Source organism: Suncus etruscus, chromosome 5, assembly GCF_024139225.1.
Source record: "Suncus etruscus isolate mSunEtr1 chromosome 5, mSunEtr1.pri.cur, whole genome shotgun sequence".
NCBI classification, from domain to species: Eukaryota; Metazoa; Chordata; class Mammalia; order Eulipotyphla; family Soricidae; genus Suncus; species Suncus etruscus.
The window spans coordinates 20,279,893-20,297,673 of NC_064852.1; the positions used below are offsets into that span (position 1 = coordinate 20,279,893).

A 17,781-nucleotide genomic window follows, 5' to 3' on the forward strand; every position below is an offset into this window, starting at 1 on the left:
ATGGTGGTAGAGGGGTGTCCCAAACCCCTCACCTTCTGGGGACAGTGGGGCCCTGAAGGAGCAGCCTAGTTCTGGGTGGCCTGAGAAGCCCAAGGGATCCTCATTTGCCCACAACCCCAGGCAAGCGGCTGAGCTCACAAACTGCCCATTCTCTGCAAGATGAACCATGGGAGGGTTCCCCAGGACTGCGGCAAGAGGGGTCTTAGTTCCATAGGGGAACCCCAGAACCCTGGTGGGGAGGTCCCCGTGATGGGAGGGGTCCCCAGGACCATGGTCGAGGTCCCCCATGGCCTGCTACCCAGGGATGACCAGGCAAGTGACAAGGCCCTATGAGGTTGGGCTGAGGGAGTGCAAGTGATGTTTTGGGGCCACACCAGACAATGCTTAGAGCTTGCCCCAGGCTCTGCACTCAGAAATCACTCCTGGCAGGCTCAGAGGACCACATGGGGTGCTGGAGATCAAATCTGGGTCAAGCTACTGCGCTTTACCCACTGTGCTATCACTCTGGCCTCTGGGAGACAAGTTTTGGGGGTTACTGAGTGAGTCCATCCCCCACCCACAGGGAGTAACAGTTGTCCACAGGGAGTAACAGTTGTCAGTGTGACTCAGGGACAGGTCATAGGGGAGGCAAGGGTCAAACATGGAGTGGAAAGAGGGTTCGGTGCAGAGGACACCACAATTCCCAGGGTATTGCCTCAGGTTTTCCTCTTCTGACGCCATTACCTTGGTCTAGTGACCACACCTAAAGGTGAACTGGGAGGGAGGAGACTGCCCAGATGGCAAAGGCAAGCACGGAGGTACCATAAGGGACTACAGATCTCATAAATGGGAGCTCAGCAGAGGTCACATACAGGCCTGGAAATGGGCACTGCCCACAGGGGGCCCAGGTACATCAGTCATGTGGAAATTATTTCTGGCCCTTGTGACTCCATAACTGTGATGGTAGGGGTCCCTGGGACCCATGCCCCAGTCTCTGCTGCCCAACGTGTTCCCCAACCCGTCACCCTGCCCATGGACTCAGCACCTCCCCGCCTGCCCGGATGACAGACACAACCCCTCCCCAACTTCGTGAACGGTGGACAAATAAAATCAGGGCCACCGGGTTGTGAAACGCTCGTCTTTGTTTGTCCTTGCGGGCCACCCGCTGGCCCGAGCTGACCACACGGGCTCCTCGGGGCCTAGCAGAGCCCCCTGGCCGGGCCTGAGCGAAGGAGCAAGGCTGGAAACGGGGGGGGGGGCAGGAAGGAGAAGAGAACGGATCCCTCAAGAGGGCCCCCAGCGCCAAGCCCCACCCTCCCACCACATCCAAGCATACAGGAGGATAAAATTACATTTGTACAAAAATAGATTTTCTACCTTTCCCGATGCCTCGGGGCCCCCCTAGCCTCTACCCCCATGTGTACCCTTCGGCGTGCCCGCTGAGAACATCTGAAAATAGATGCGGCTCCTGGCCTGAGAGTCACGGGGACCGGACCTGGGTCTCACCAAAGGAGGGGCGCTTAGGAACTTGCTTACAAGAAGCAAATTTATAGGAAAATGGGGGTGAAAAAAAAAACAAAACAAGAACAGTCTTGATTGAAAACAAACATGGTGACTGGGCACGGCTCTGCCGGCTCTGTGGGGCCCCGTGTGGCACCCAGGCGCTGAGGCTGGGGGACAGCGGGCCGCACCCAAACTCGGATGGAACTATCAACTGGTTCCCCACTGCACGTCTCCAGAGCTGATGTTATTAGTAACTATCTTTAGAAAATTAAAGATGTCCCAGCAAGCAGAACGACGATGAAGAGGACGATGACAAAGATGGAAGAGGCCAGCCAGGCCCAGCTACAGCTCTGCAGAAGTGGGGTGCGGTGGTATCTCATCAGCCCAGGGTTTCCATTGGGGCTGAGGCCTCCAAGCTCTCTGGGCTGAGGACCAGCTTCCCGGAAGCGGCCGACCCCCCAACTGAGAGTTCCTCTCTACCGGGGTCCCCATGTTCCTGCAGAGCCCAGAGGTGACCACTGGGCAGGTCCTGGGTATGTGGAAGGCACCGGGGATTGGAGGGCGAAGGGAAAAGCTGTCCAAGCAACTCCACAGCTGGGGGGTCCCGACAGGTTCCAAGAGCATGGTATGGCTGGGGGAGTCCAGCAGGCCCTGCTGGAGGAAGGGCACCCCAAAGCCTAGGTGGCCTGAGGGGAAGGAGGGGTAACCTTCTGTAACCCTGGAACCCGAGGTGTCCCTGTCCAGCTGGAGACAGGAGGGTGTGCCCCTGGGCTCTTGGTTAGGGGACAGAGAAGCTGTCAGTGCAAATGGGTGCCTGGGGGGAGGGACCCACACCCTGTGCCCTTGGGCAGGGCCAGGCAAGTGTCAGGCTTGCTCACTCAGGAACTGGGACCTTGAAAGGGGCGTCCAGCCCTGTTGAGGACAACGTGCATGGCCTTTTGGATTCCAAGAACCTTCCAGAACCGCTGGCCAGGGCCCTACTGCTGCTTCTCCAGGGCCTTTCCACCTTGAGCAGGACCTGGAGGACCCTGGAGGTTTACCAGTGGGGGGCCCCCCACCCAGGAAGGGCCCCCTGCTCCCTGGGGCTGGGGCTCGGGGAAGCCCAGGTTCCCAGGGTGAGGCAAAGGCAGGACGGAGCTGAAGCCAAAGGTGGGGTGCCTCGGTGCCCCCACACCTGCAGAGATCCAAGTCATCTTTGGAAAAAGGGGTGATTGCTCCCCACACCGAGGCACCTCTCGTGTCTGGGGCCGTATGCAGGGAACACAGGGTCCCCCACTGGTAGGTCCCGGCAAACAGGATACGCCTCCTAGAGTTCTCCCAGGCAGGCAGAGGCCGAGAGCCTCGGTGCTCCCCCCGCAGGAAGTCAGAGGCTGGGGGTCTGACCCCCACTCCTTTCTGGTGTCTCCGAGGCCCACCGAGACCAATGGCCCATCCAAAGACAAGTAGTATTAATCAACGTGGGATGCACATCTGCGGGGCCCCGTCCATCCAGACCCGGCAGGTGAGGGGGGGCCTAGGTCATCTGGTGGGGCGCCTCCAGCATCTCCATGAGGAAGGTGTCTATGGGCGTGTCCCCGATGAGCTTGAAGAAGAACAGGTGCTCCAGGCACTTGAGGCCAATGGAGCGCAGGGCCGGCAGACGCAGCAGCAACTTGGCGAACCTGCGGGAAGGAGCGTCAGGGTATGGCAGACCTGTGCCCCAAAAGTCAGGGGCAGAGAGACCCTCTAGGGTGGGGTGGGGGCTGCTTAGAGGGGGCAGGGCCGATGGAAGAGGCGGGGCTGAGAATAGAGGGGCGGGGCTAAGTAGTGAGGGGCAGGGTTGAGTGGAGGTGAGATGGGCAGAGTGGGGTGGGCAGGGGTGAGTGGAGGAGAGACAGGGGTGAGTGGAGGAGAGACAGGGGTGAATAGAGGAGGGGCAGGGGTGAGTGGAGATGGGGCAGGGGTGAGTAGAGGAGGGACAGGGCTGAGTGGAGGAGGGACAGGGCTGAGTAGAGGAGGGACAAGAGTGGAAATGAGATGGGCAGAGTGGGGTGGGCAGGAGTGAGTGGAGGAGGGACAAGGGTGAGTAGAGATGGGCAGAGTGGGGTGGGCAGGGGTGAGTGGAGGAAGGACAGGGGTGAGTAGAGGAGGGTAGGGCTGAGTAGAGGAGGGGCAGGGGTGAGTGGAGATGGGGCAGGGCTGAGCAGAATGGAGGGGCTGAATGGCGGGGTAGTAGCAGCACAGGGAGGGAGAGATGGGGTGGGGCCGAGCAGGGCAGGGTGGGGCAGGGCTGAAGGGTCAGAGGGGCCGAGCTGAGTGGAAAGGGGCAGAGCTGAGCAGGGAGATGGAGCTGAGGGGAGGATAGGGGCTAAGCGGAGTAGGATGAGGGAAAGCTTAGTGGGCATGGGAGGGTAGAGTGGAGGAAGGGCTGAGTGGAAGAGAGATGGGGTGGGCAGAGGGGCTGAGTGAGGGAGAGGAGCAAGCACAGGCAGGGGGGAATGATGGGGTGGAGCAAGGCGGGCAGGCAGGGCCGCAGGGCGCCATGGCAAGTCTGGGCCTGGCTGCGCAGGCTGCTGGGTGCCCACGGAAAGGCTGGCAGGGCGGGCGGAGTGCTGGGGGCAGGGCGGTGGGATGGGGCCTCCCCAGGACCGGCGAGAGAGTCAGTGCCGGGACAAGCCCGTCTCATAAAACCTCCACATCCTGGCACTGTGGGCGGCACCTGAGCCTAAAGAGGGGACACCCCCCCGGAGTTTGGGGGAGGGCACAGGGCAAGGGATGGAACTGTCCACAGCCCCCAGCAACTCCTGGCCACGTGCTACCAGCCCCCGCCCACGTCCCTACACCCAGGGGAAGAGGCAGTGGCCCGCGCCTTGAACAGCTTCTCTGTTCCAGGCGGCTCCGTCCAGGCTTGGCCACTGCAGTTGTGTCCCCGGCAGGGGCAGCGGCAGGGCCTGGAGGCTGGAAGGGGGCCAGGGAAGGAGCCTCTTTCTGCTGAGCTGGCGGGATGGCTGCGGCGGGAAGCCAGAAAAAACAGGCGGTCTGCCCGCCTCTAACCCAAGCCAGATGAGCAGAGCGAGAAGCAGGCGATTAACCATGTGGGTGCCAGGCGAAGGCGCAGAGGAGGCCCCGAGTGGCCACCAAGCGCTCAATCTCAGCTCCTGGATGCCCATGGAGCAACCTGCACGGAGACACATCAGGGGTGGGGGGCCTGAGCTTTACTTTTCTGGAGGGTCTGAGGTATGTGCTCTTTCAGAACATGGTCCATCTACCCCGAACCTGCTGTGCATGTGAAGCTCCTACTGGCCTTACCCTTCTGGGGGTGGGTAGTGGAGGATGACTGGATTTCTTTTGTTTGTTTGTTTGTTTGTTTGTTTTATGGGCCCCACCCAGTGATGCTCAGGATTGCTCCTGGCTATGTGCTCAGAAGTCGCCCCTGGCTTGGGGGACCATATGGGAAGCCGGGGGATAGAACTGCAGTCCAGGGCCCGGAGAGATAGCACAGTGGCGTTTGCCTTGCAAGCAGCCGATCCAGGACCAAAGGTGGTTGGTTCAAATCCCGGTGTCCCATATGGTCCCCCGTGCCTGCCAGGAGCTATTTCTGAGCAGACAGCCAGGAGTAACCCCTGAGCACCGCCGGGTGTGGCCCAAAAAACAAACAAAAAAAAAAGAACTGCAGTCCAGTTCTAGGCTTGCATGTGCAAGGCAGACACCTTACCGCTTCTACGACCACTCCGGCCCCAAATGATGAGATTTTTCTGGCCCTACAGACAAGCACAGCACCTACTGCACCAGAGCCAGCCCTGCCAGTAGGGCCACAGAAGTGTGTGCCAGGGGCCGGGTAGGTGGCGCTGGAGGTAAGGTGTCTGCCTTGCAAGCGCTAGCCAAGGAAGGACCGCGGTTCGATCCCCCGGCGTCCCATATGGTCCCCCCAAGCCAGGGGCGATTTCTGAGCACATAGCCAGGAGTAACCCCTGAGCGTCAAACGGGTGTGGCCCAAAAACCAAAAAAAAAAAAAAAAAAAAAAAAAAAAAAAAAGAAGTGTGTGCCAGGGGCCTGAATCTGCTCTTGAAGGCCATGGTCCCACACCTCCATAGCTCCACATCTGGACAGGATAAGGCAGGTGGGCAGAGCCAGCTGCTGGAGCTGGTGGGTGGGGCCAGAAAGATGGTGTGGGCGGGATCAATGGAGGGCAGATGGGCCGGAGAAGCCAGTAAGATGGGGTGGGAGGGGCTAGCTGGCTCTGGTAATAGGGATGAGGTGGGCGGAGTCAGTAAGACTGGGCAGAGCCAAATGGAGCTGATGGTGGGGCAAATGGGTGAGAGGCCAGCAGGGGTGTGTGGGCGGAGCCAGTGAGACTGGGTGGGTGGAGTCAGGTAGCTAGGGCTGGTGGGGCAAAACTGAGTGGGTGGGGCCAGCTGGTGGTGGGCGAGACCACCAGGGACTGGTGGGCAGGACCAGCCTGGTGGAGTGCGCGGGGCCAAATGGGGCAGGATGCGTGGGCAGGGGCAGGGCTGACCTCCCGGGCTGCTCTGGGTACTTGTGTTTGCAGTAAGCCTCTAGAGAGGCATACACCTTCTCCCTCAGCGCCTCCACCTCAGCGGGGTTTGACAGTCCTTTGGAATCTGTACGGGACAAGAAGAAGCCACAGTCAGGGTGGGGAGTGCAGACCAGGTCCCGTCGGGCTGGCCACGTGCAGCTGAGCACTCAGTTCAGGGTCTAGATCTTGGACAGACACGTTTTGTGAAGTGAAGCCAGCCTGGGGTCTCATCCCTGGGCACCACAGTCCCAGGACACACGGTCAGTTCATGGATCTTTCTGGACCTTGGTCTGTGTTCCTCGACCCCAATAAAATGTTAAACCAAACCCTCTGCAGGAAGCACCAGGCCCATGGCTTTAGGAGCCAGGAACAGCTGGGCAGGAAGCTGCACTGCAGGGCAGGAGAGGGGGCAAGTGGGCAGGCACCAAGCTCCTGACAACAAGAGAGCAGGTATCTCCTGACCCCCAGGGCCCACAGTAATCGGGGAAGTACCGGGATTGAAGAGGACGATGGCACGCAGGCAGCCCAACTCCGTCTTGTCCATCTGCATGTCCCGCATCTTGGATACTAGCTCAGTAAGAACCCTGTGAGGGACCAGGAGGGTCAGTTGGGATGCGCCCTGCTGGGGGCGCCAAGACAACCAACAGTGGCGAATACCGTGGCCTCTCCACACCTGTGTCCCAGCTGTGTGGAAGTTGTACCGGAAAGCTATGCACCAAGGGGGGTGACAGTTGGGGGGCTCACAGACACCTTCCCCTGGATTCTCCTATTCCTTGTCACTGACCTTCTATATCCCTTATGACTTAGACAAGTACACACCAGCACAGTGGCAGGGGCAGGGGTGTCAATGTCCGGACCACACAAGAGTCATCTCCAGAACCCCAAGCGTACATGCACATCCCAAGGGCTCATGCATAACTGCTCTGGGTACTGGGTAGCTGGGGGAAGCAGTCAGGCCAGATGTAGAGTGGGAAGCAGGGCATGGAGCACAGGGCAAACCTGTCAAAGATGGCGCCCACCCCTGCACTGTGGGCGCTGTTGCGGTGCACGTGCAGCCCGGTGGCCAGCAGGATCCCGTCTTTGACAGCGATGGAGCGGTGCGAGAAGGAAGCGATGAGCAGCTCGTTCCAGCCTGGGGAACAGGGGACAGTGGCAGGGCTAGTGACACAGCTGCCAACCCCTGCGGAACTCTCCCTCACCAAGTGGGGCCCCGCAGCTGTCCCTTCTCCTGCTCGCTGCCCAACACCGCAAGCCCACATGCCAGGCCATCCGTGGGTAGAGCGGGTGCTCTGCGACTATCCTTTATCACCGTACAGCTGTTGCCAGGGTGCAGCTGAACCCCAATTCTAATGCTTGGGGTGGGGAACAAAGGGGAGTCACCGAGGACCTGCAGGTGGTTGCATCCAAACACCCACTGCAGCTCCCACAGAGAGAAACTGAGGCCCAGAGGGCAGAGTGAGCAACCTAGTTCCCAGCTGGGGTCTAAGTCACAGGGGTGCATTTCTTTTTTGTTTTGTTTTGTTTTGGGGCCACACCCGGCATTGCTCAGGAGTTACTCCTGGCTGTCTGCTCAGAAATAGCTCCTGGCAGGCACGGGGGACCATATGGGACACCGGAATTTGAACCAACCACCTTTGGTCCTGGATAGGCTGCTTGCAAGGCAAACGCTGCTGTGCTATCTCTCCGGGCCCACAGGGGTGCATTTCTGACTGGCCAGGACCAGAGAGTCAGAAAAGCTGAGGGGGCACCCATCCCAAACCCCCTCCTCCTCTGACCTAGCAGCACCTGGGTCCCCTACCCCCCCCCCCAGCCCAGAAACTCACCTGCTCTTAGCAGGATGACCTGGTCGTCCAGGGGCAGCTCGGAGAAGTGGGGGACACGCTTGGCCCACTCCACCAGTGTGAAAAGCTGCTTGTCCGCCGCTTGGCAGATGTTGGTGACAGGGTCATTGGGCTGGGGAAAGGGACCTGGTGGGCACAGGCCGAGGGCATAGCCCACACCTGCCCCCCTCCGGTGCCCAACAGAAACATATTGGGGGGCCTAGAAATGCCATCGTCTAGATAGGGGAGACCCCAGGGTAGTGCCACAGACAATGAGCCTCAGAAAGGAGCTGACCCAGGCCCAGGCTCACACCAGCCGGCCAGGTCTTGGGCCCGAGCATTCCATGGCCAAAGAGCTGGGGCCCAGGCAAGAAACTCACCGAGTTGGGGTTCAGCCCCATGTTTGCCTCCACGTACGTCTCAGTCTTGGGCTCCACGGCCAACTCGGCCTCCAGGATCTTCTCCACAGGCATGTCCTCATTAGCACTGCTCGTTGACTCCACCTCGTTCTCATTCCGGTCCTTCCCGCGTTGCCGTTCCTCCTGCACCGCTGGGGTAAGCAGGACACAGCATAGTCAGCCATCACCGGGCTCCTGTGCCTGGGTCCCTGCTAGAGATTCTTCCAGCTGCAGGAAGGCCACCCTAAGACTGCTAGGACCCCAAGGGCCAGCATAAGGGTCAGGGTTTGGGGGGGGGGCAAGGTCCTGCAGCCCCAGGGCAGAAGGCAACAGGTGGGGTGGAAGGGTGCCTGTGTGTCTCTCCTGAGGGAAGCCCTGAGCCCTCAACCTGTCCTGATTCGGGGCCAGGCCCCAGCCACCCTTTGAGCTGTTCTCCTTCACCCCCCAGGCAACCCCTCGCTGGGCAGAGGCCCTGGCCCTCTAAGGTGCCCGAGATGGGGCAACTTGGGGTAGTGTTGGTCACACAAGGATGAGCTTGGGACCCCAAACCCACACTCTAGGCCTGGTGCTGGGCCACACACCACCTCCCATGGGGCACACGGTGGAAGGTGAGAAAATACCCATGCCTTTGGTGCTGGGACCCCCCAAGCCCCACAGGTGCCTTCCAGAGTGGGATGGATCCTCCCCCAACAGGAAAATAGTCTCCCCAACACTCCGGGCTGTCCCCTAAAGCAGGCATGATGGAAGCCAGGACACGGGTCTGAATCCAGCTCTCATGGGCCTGGTTCTCCTACTCAGCAAGCAGCTTCCTCTTCCTCTAGGTTTCACTCACAGGTGCCTCTCACACGCATTCACATACATGCATTTACTCATGCTTCATGGGCACATGTACATAGGCTGTCACATGTACCCATACACAGCACACATAGTGACTGCTCATAATACACTCAGACATGTAGTCTCACAAGACATGCGTACTCACAACAAACTCACATCACATGTGCTTACATGCACTCATATGTAATCGTATACGGGTGCACGCATGTACTCGTACAATAGACTCAATTGCTCACACAAGCATGGACATGACTGCCCTCACGCACCCAGCATGCACGTGATTGTCCTCACACATACCTGCACCTATGACACAGGCATGCAGTCATGCACATCCCCACTACGGCTGCCTCTTCCACCCAGACAGCCTGCTGCCCTGGGGACAATGCAAATAGGGAAACTGAGGCTCAGAGAAACCCAGTCCCATGCCCAGCACCAACTGGGTGGTCTCTGCTGCCAAATTCTTTCTCCAGACTCAGCATGACAGGGGAAAGGGATGTGCAGGAAGGAAATGAGGCGGGAGGAAAGAAACAGACAGAACTTCCTGGAGGAGAAACCAGGCAGAGAGATTCCCCCCAGCCGTCAGGGCACCCCAGAAGGGGCCTGGTCTCTCCTAGCAGGTGAACTCTGAGGAGGGGAAAGGGAGGCCCTGCCACCACGTGCCCAGCGGACAGGCCTGGGCCCAGCCTGCTGCAGGCAACACCCAAGCACCTCCCGGCTGGGCCCCCCACCCCGGAATGCCGTAGAACGAGTCTGCCTGCTCATCTGCCTGTGCAGGCCTAACCAAGGCCAACACAGATGCCATCGCACCCCCAGTCCCCGCCGGGTGATGCCTTGTGCTCCCAGCCTGGGGAATCTGAGGGAGCGACAGTCTGGGCAAGGGCCAGAACACCCCCTATCCATTGATGAGGGGTGCAGTTAGTACACCACTCAGGTGACCCACAAAGCTGGGTCACAGAGAAGAATCCCCAGTCAGGCGCAAACCTTCCCACCCCTGGGCCGTCCTGTTGTGGGATGGGCCAGGGAGCTGGGCCATAAGACACATGGTAAGGCTGTGTAGCAGAGGAACCCCCAAAAGACCCCTATGAGGCCTTGGGCCAAGAGAGCCCACAAAAGACCCATACTACCAAATAACAGATCCAGCTGTCCCTGAGTCCCCAGTGCCACCTCTATACTCCACTCCTTTGTGAGTGTGGGGACAGTGTCAAGGTCATCTACAAGAGCCCGACACACAGCTGCCCCCGGCACTGACCAGGTGAGGGGTCAGCATGAGTAGGTGAAGGGGGAGCCTGAGCTGCCTTTGTCACAGTGGAGGGGTCAGACTGTGAGCCCTGGAGGGTCAGCAGGTCAAACGCAGCTGCTCACACCTGCCCCTCCCCCATACACATCTGGCCCCTCAATGGACACATCTCAGGACTCTAGGGCCGGGGTAATGCAGCCTGGGAAAGGGAACCCAACTGCAGGCAGGGCTCCAAGTCTAGCACCCACTCCCACCTGCGACCAGCTATAAGACAGGTATATACCACCAAACACCCCACCAGGTCCCTCCTGTGTTCCCACCAAAACTAACTGGTGCTGGAGGCCGGGATTCAGCCTGGAGACACTGCGGTCTTGGGACAAAATGCATAGTCGGAGCCTGAGCTTCCCTGGGGTGCACTGGATAAACACATGCCCCACAGCAAAGCCAGCAGGCCCTGCCCTGTGCCAGCCCTGCCCCCTCTTGGCCCCACCCCTCGTCTGCCCTGCCCCTCCAGATGCTGGCCCCGTGCAGGTCTCACCTTATGTTGGCCCCACCAAGAGTGCCTGCCCTGTCCCCCCATGCCAGCCTACCCTCCCGCTTCATGCCCATGGCCAGGCACTTCTGGTAGCGGCAGTACTGGCACCGGTTGCGCTGGCGCTTGTCGATCAGGCAGTCCTTATTGTCCCGGCATGTGTAGGTCAGGTCCTTGCGAACTGTCCGCTTGAAGAAGCCTTTGCAGCCCTCACAGCTATACACCCCATAGTGCTTGCCTGTGGCAGATGGAGGTGGGGTGAACAGGGAAAACAGGCACACGCGCACACACACACACACACACACACACAGTGCCCTACCCTGCCTTGCCCCTGGCCCTGTTGTGCGGGCCCCTACCTGAGGAGCGGTCTCCGCAGATAGCACAAATGTGCTTGGTGAAGGAGGCCATGTTCCCCGACGGGTGGGCCGGGACCTTGAGCACCCCGTTGAGGCCCAGTGGTGGCTTGATGTCCTCATTGCTACTGCTGCTGACTGGGTTCATGGGTGAGCTGAGCTGAGGAGGGCATACGGGGGTCACTGAGGAGAAACTGGGGCAAGCAGCCAGCCCAGGTGATCCCTGAGAGAACAAGGGTTCCCAGTCTGGACTCGGCCACCAGCACAGGTTCAGGGCAGGGGCTTTGGGGACCTTTCCTCAGACCACAGATACAGCTCTAACACCTGCTCTGTGGAGGCGGAGACCAAGAGGGGTGGGGTCGCAGAGAAAGGGGTGCTGGCCACGGAGCTGAGGCGACAAGCATGGGAAAGTTACCTATGACACAGCACTTTTGGTTCCCTGTGGGGGTCCCCCCACCCCAATCACCCAGCACAGCATTTCCTGTTCTCCAAGGCCCAACACCCGGGCCACAGGGCCCCCTATCCCACTGTACTACCCCCTTCCCTGCCTTGGCTGGTTCCAGCTGTGGGAACCTCTGTCCTTCCTTCCCCAGCCTCGTATTTGCTCCCCCTCTCTTCCGGACAGAGAGCCCAACTCAGGGCCAAAGCGGTGGCAAAGAGCAGTAAGGTGCCTGCCTTGCCGGCACTAGCCTAGGGCGGACTGCAGTTCGATCCCCTGGCATCCCATATGGTCCCCCAAGCCAGGAGCAATTTCTGAGCACATATCCAGGAGTAACCCCTGAGCACAGCCGGGTGTGGCCAATAAATAAATAAATAAAAATAAAAGAAAGAGTCTAACTGACTCTCAGCCCTCAGGATCCTCCCCCACCTTAGCCCTCAAGAATGCAGCTACTAGGTGTTGCTGACCTGCCTCAGAGCACAAGAGGAGGGTCAGGAGAGGGTGGCTTGTGGGACTCTGTCCCCTCCTAGTCCCCAAACACTAGGATACCAGGGGTTCCCTTGACTAGGGAACCAAACATCAAAATCTGCTGAGTGGGCACAGGCCAGAGCTGCCCTAGGGGAGAGTCCCTGGGCAGTAGGGGGGTGGGCGGCAATTCCCCAGAGAAGGAACCTGGAGTCTCAGGAGACCCTGCTGCAGCAGAGAAACAAAGGCATGAGGATAAGCTTTCTAGGGTCCCTGGCACCCAGCCCTAAGGTATAAGACATTCCCAGGCTCCCCAAAGGGTCCCCAATTCTGCTTCTGTCCCTCACACCCCAACATGAAAGGGGTCTCGAGGACCGAGTACTCCCCTGAGGGCAGTCTTGATGTCAGGGCCCATATCTGATCCAGGAAGGTAGAAGGATGTCGGAAGCAGCACCCAGGGGGATGAGGTCTTGTGGGCTGGGTGTGGGCATGGGCTAGTATGAGGTATGGGTTGTGGGGGCCCCCACCCGCCACACAAACTCTCAGGGTGCAGCTTCCTGTGAGGGTCTGGGTACCTCGCTGCCGCACCCGCTCGGCCAATGGAGGAACTGGGGCATTTCCTCTGAAGTTTCCTCTCCGGTGGCCCCAAACCACAGGATGGGGGCACCTGCCTGTCTCAAAGGCCCAGGGTAAACTGAGGCAGAGGCCCTGCAGGAAGCAGTTGCAGGCTCCTTAGGGCTGCATAGTAAAATGTTCCGATTCTCATTCAGGCCCTCAGCCCTGAGCTCTGGGTCTCTTCAGGAGAATGTGCAGGAACAGGGGGTGCCAAGCCCCCGCAGGGTCAGAATCCTTCTGCCCCCTGCCTGGGCACCCCACCCTGCCCCCAACCCTGTGCCTGTGCAGAGCAGGCGGGTGCCAGGCCTGGGGGAGCGGCACTCGGGCCTCTGTTTCCCCTTTTGCAGCCTCAGGATTCATTTCACTTCCTGCATCTTCCTACCACTTGGGCTCTTGGCTCAGCCCTGTCTACACCCACCGCGCCCTTCCTGCTTGGGGGGGTGGCCTCACATGCAGCCTGGCAAGACAGGGGCACCCTGGGACCCATCCGCTGGCCAGGACATAGGTACCAGCATGGCGCTGCCCACAGGAGCAAAATGGTCTGGATGGGGAAGGTCTGGGTACTGGGCAACATGCCAGCAACCCCCGCCCCCAAAAGAGGCCAGAGACAGCAGGTTCCGGACACTCTGACTTCGCGGTTGTGGTTTGGGGCAGAGGGTGGGGGCGCATCCTCCTCCGTTCCACCCACAGTCCCAGGAATATGGGGAACCCCGGGTTTCCAAGACAAACCGCTGAACCCCCAAAGCTGACCTCAGTTCCTGAGCGGGGTAGGCGGGGGAGGGGGGGTGTTGCAGAGACCAACACAAGGCTCAGCCCCCCCGTTTTCTGCCCCCCAGCAGCTGATGGGTGGACAGATGGTGTCTCACTAGCAGAATGGGGGGTCTTATAGCCACCCTTAATTCTGCAGGCCCCATGAGGGTCGCCAACCTCAAGCATGGATCCCTGGGCCCAGCATGTCCACCTGCCCTGACAGGCTCCCGAGCCAGCAGAGTAGGACTGAGTCTGGCCAAGACTTTTGTGAGGCTGGAGGTGGCCAGTCCTGTTCCTCGAGGAAGGTGGCCTGAGACAACAGCAAGGGACTCAGAGATTGCTAAAAACAGAACAGCTGCAGGCGAGGATACAGATACCGGGCCCCAACCTACTTAAGAGCCATAGCCCTCTGCCCAATCAGAAGAACATTGATCAGGAGGCCACACAGAGCCTCTCTGCCTGTGGGGTATGGGGTCCTCGATGGGCAGGTAGGGTTCAGCAAATGCATGGCTGACCAACTCCCCTGTCCTGAAGCTCTCATGAGACCAAATCCCAAGATCACCTCCAGAGAAGCTTTCTGAGCACCCATGTGGGGCCCAACCATGTCAAGGCCAGCTGTGTGCATGCAGGGCCCCAGGTTACCTAAGAGAAAAGGCAAAAGCCTGGGAGTTCGGCAGGGAGACACTGAGGCCCAGCTGGGCCTGAAGCCCCTCAACCCAGGCTGGAACCAGGAACCCATGTAAAATAAGAGGGGCTGAGGCTGATCCAGGTCCCTGTGAAAGCCCAGAATGCAGCTCAAAGAGTGGGTGTGAACAGCCATTGGCAGCAAGGGCCCAGGGCCAGCCAGCTGTGCAGAGGCACATCTGTGCCCAGACATGGTGTCTCTTTAGCACTGCATCCTGTGCAGGAAATCCCTAAGCTGGGCATGGGGAGACTGGAGGATCACAGCTGGGGCTCTGGAGGTGGTGGAGTGGCCAGGAGCACCTGAAGAGGAGCACCCAGGAGAGACAGGGTTGAGGTGGAGGAACATATAGATGCAGGACAACCTGACTGAAGCCCCAGAAGTGGGGACAGTATGACTATGCACATGGCCCCAATGGGTCCTCACTGCATGTACCCCAGGTCCCTGGTCCAGACCCCATCTACTGCCTGAGTCAGGCCCCACCCCTGCACTTACCTGAGGGCTGCCAGTGCCGAAGCCCAGGGTGGGTGTGGTGGGCACCGACATGGAGTGGGGGCCCATGGGGGAGCTGATGACGGAGAAGGGCGGGCCCATGCCATTGATGGGGGAGCTCAGTGTGCTGATGGGTGAGTGCAGCTGTCCAGGGGAACCCAGCGAGGGGCCAATGGCAGACCCCAGAGATGGATGCAGAGAGGGTGCGGCCATGGAGCCCCGGCCTGTTGGGGAGTTGAGAGAGGAAGAGTTGACCTGGGTGGAGAAGTCTGAAAGACAAGAACCCAATGGACAGTGAGTCAGGAATCTGCTCTGCTGCCCAGTGCCCCCACCCCTGAAACTAAGTCAGACCCCAGAATCACAGCTCTCAAAAGGCACCCGCCACTGTGCTCTAGGCTTCTGGGTCCCACCATTGGAGCAGAGACCCAACAGAAAGCTGCCTGCCCCAGCCAGATGATCTAGCCACATGAGGAATGGGGCCATGCAGGAGTGAAAATTCCTGATGCCGGAGCGGCCTCAAGGAGCAGAAATGCCCCATGTACTCGGCCTGACTTGGGGAGTCAGAAGCCAGCATGAGGCTGTGTCCTCACAGCTGCTTGACTGGGGGAACCCCTTCCCACGTCTACATGCTGCTACACTGTCCACCCCCGGACCTCCAGCAGCTCCTATTCAGGGCTGAAGAGACGGGAGAGGCAAGCAGGCGGGGAGGGCAGGGAGCTTCCGGTGGGTCTTCAGGTGTGCCAGGCAGACGGGCAGCCGCCCGCAGAAGCCATGGGGCGCTGGGACCTCCCACACGGCCCTTTCATCTCGGTGCCTTCAACCCCAGACCACGCTCGTTAGGCTCCTACCCCACCCCGAGAGACACAAGCAGCAGTTATGCCCCCCACTTCCACCTGTTAAGGGATCTAAGCCTCCCCACATACAAACACACTGCACCCCTCAGCTGCTTTTTCCTGGGAAATTGTGCAAATAGTCTAGGAAACCCCCCTCCCCCACAATCATGTTCCAACATGGAACTCCAGCGCCCAGCCATGTTAGGACCAGCACCCACTCAACAAATCCAGGAGGCACACCTGGCTGCCCACACCTGCCTCCATCCACCCACTTGCCAACAGCACCTGGGAATCCATGGTCCACGGCCCTGGGTGGGATGCCAGCCTAACTCCTCCCACAGTGACACCTATAGGCAGGGGTCAAAACTGCAGACATGGGCCAGAGAGATAGCATGGGATAGGGTGTTTGCCTTGCATGCAGATGGGCGGTGGTTCAAATCCCGGCATCCCATATGGTCCCCCGAGCCTGCCAAAAGTGATTTCTGAGCGTAGAGCCAGGAGTAACCCGAGTGCTGCCGGGTGTGACCAAAAACAAACAAACAAAAAACAAAACAAAAAACAAAACTGCAGACATGCCCTGGGCATCTGATACCTCTTGGGTCCCTCCCAGGTCCCCCAGGAAGAGCCTCCCTCCCAGGAGGCAGGGAGGGAACAACTAAGGGCTGGTCAGAGGCAGCAGGAAAAGGTCCACAGCTGACCACCACCACCCCTGCTGGATCCCTGCAACCTCCTCTGAGATACCCCATGTCCCACACCAACCACAGGTACATCAGGGATGTCCATGTCCCATGACCAGGATTCCCAGATTTTACATTCCAACAACCTGCCTCACTCTCGCAGTGACCCGACAGGTAGTGGTGGGACTTAGGCTCCTCAGGGTTGTTGGTAGACACGGGGCGATAAAGGGGTCTCACAGTGCTGGGGGGGGGGGGCAGATCACCAGAAAATCCAAGAACTAGGCTCTACCCCTGCAGTTTCCTGCACAAGGCACTACCCAGCCCATCGAAACCTTTCAGAAAGACAGGATGCAGGGTATCCAGTACCCTCAAATCGGAAAGCAGGCTGCTTCACAGGACACATGCCCCAGTCTGCACCTGCCCATCCACCCTAGCACCCAAACATATGAAGGAAGCCCCAGGGCCACCTCCATAGTGCCTACATGGCCCCCAGGACTAACCTGAACTGTACCAGGAACACCAACAATGGAACACCAACAAAGGACCAACTGTTCTCCAACAGTGCCCCAAACCCCTTAGTACCTGCACCCCAACAGTATCCAAGAGTTTCAACAGCACCCCAAACCCAACAGTGCCTGCACCCCAACAGTATCCATGAGCCCCAACAGCAGCCAGCACCCCAACCATGCCCATGAGTCCCAGAAGTCCCCAAAATTCGACTGTGCCTGTAACCCAACAGCATCCCAAATCCCAAGTGCCCAAGAGTTCCAACAGTGCCTTTCACCTCTACAGTACCCTGCACCCCTAACAGTGCTGGCAGCACCCGTAGCCCTGACAGCCCCACAGTCCCCCCTGCCCCCTCCCTGTCCCCGCATCCCCCAGGGACTTCCTGTTTACAACTCTGTTTACAGAGCATGCCCAGGAGGGCGACAATGGCTCCCGGACAATGGACGAAGACATGTGGTTTCTGAACCCTGGAGTCTGGCCAGGAGGGGGTGTGCAGAGAGAAACTCCTGCATATCCTCCGGCCTCTCGGTCACCCCAGTCTCAATAAGGACCCCCAGGCCTCCTAGGATTTGCTCTGAGGCCAGCACCCCCTTATCTGATCCTGTTCTATTGCACACCACAAAAGCAAAAGCTGGGCCACGTCACACCCCACCACAGCATCTGGGAGCACCCCCACACATGCCCAGCCTGTGAGAAGGGGGTTTAGAGGCCCTGACCTCAGTGGGGGATATGGAACCAGCAGTGAAGTCGCCTCTGGGTAAATGTCCCATAGAGGAAGGTTAGTGGCCAGCAAGTCAGGGGGTGGGGGGAGGCTATGTGTCACGGGAGGCAGGGAGAGGCTGTGTGCATGAGGGTAGATGGTTGGCAACATGGGCACTCAGGTATTCCTGGAATACCAGGGAATACCAGGGAAGCTAGCAGGGGCTGGGGTGGTCCCAGAGCAGGAGGGCAGCCATGTCTCCAAACACAAGCTCCCATGTCAGCAAGTGATCCCTATAGGGGAGGGAAAGGACAATCCCACCAGGTGGTCTTTTCTGAATAGCATGAGGGCCCAGCAAAAAGTGGGGGACATCCCATGTCCTGTTCCCCTGCCTGTCCAGCAGGAGAAAGGTAGAAAGTGCAGCTTCCCTATCAGTGGGGGCCCTG

The 17,781-nt window shown here is 59.4% G+C and overlaps 1 protein-coding gene across 1 annotated transcript in view; it reads right to left on the reverse strand.

Moving 5' to 3' along the window:
- Positions 1-1,735: 1,735 nt before the first annotated feature.
- The window catches only part of RXRA (retinoid X receptor alpha), a 42,604-nt gene continuing 26,558 nt past the window's right edge, over positions 1,736-17,781 (reverse strand). Inside the window, exons 2-10 of the mRNA XM_049774046.1 lie at positions 14,622-14,887; positions 11,179-11,335; positions 10,881-11,060; positions 8,199-8,368; positions 7,822-7,951; positions 6,998-7,130; positions 6,491-6,582; positions 5,978-6,083; positions 1,736-3,143 (exon numbers count right to left, since the gene is read on the reverse strand). Coding sequence (XP_049630003.1) covers positions 2,996-3,143; positions 5,978-6,083; positions 6,491-6,582; positions 6,998-7,130; positions 7,822-7,951; positions 8,199-8,368; positions 10,881-11,060; positions 11,179-11,335; positions 14,622-14,887 — 1,382 coding nt within the window. The 3' untranslated portion in view covers positions 1,736-2,995. The remainder of the gene's footprint in view (positions 3,144-5,977; positions 6,084-6,490; positions 6,583-6,997; positions 7,131-7,821; positions 7,952-8,198; positions 8,369-10,880; positions 11,061-11,178; positions 11,336-14,621; positions 14,888-17,781) is intronic.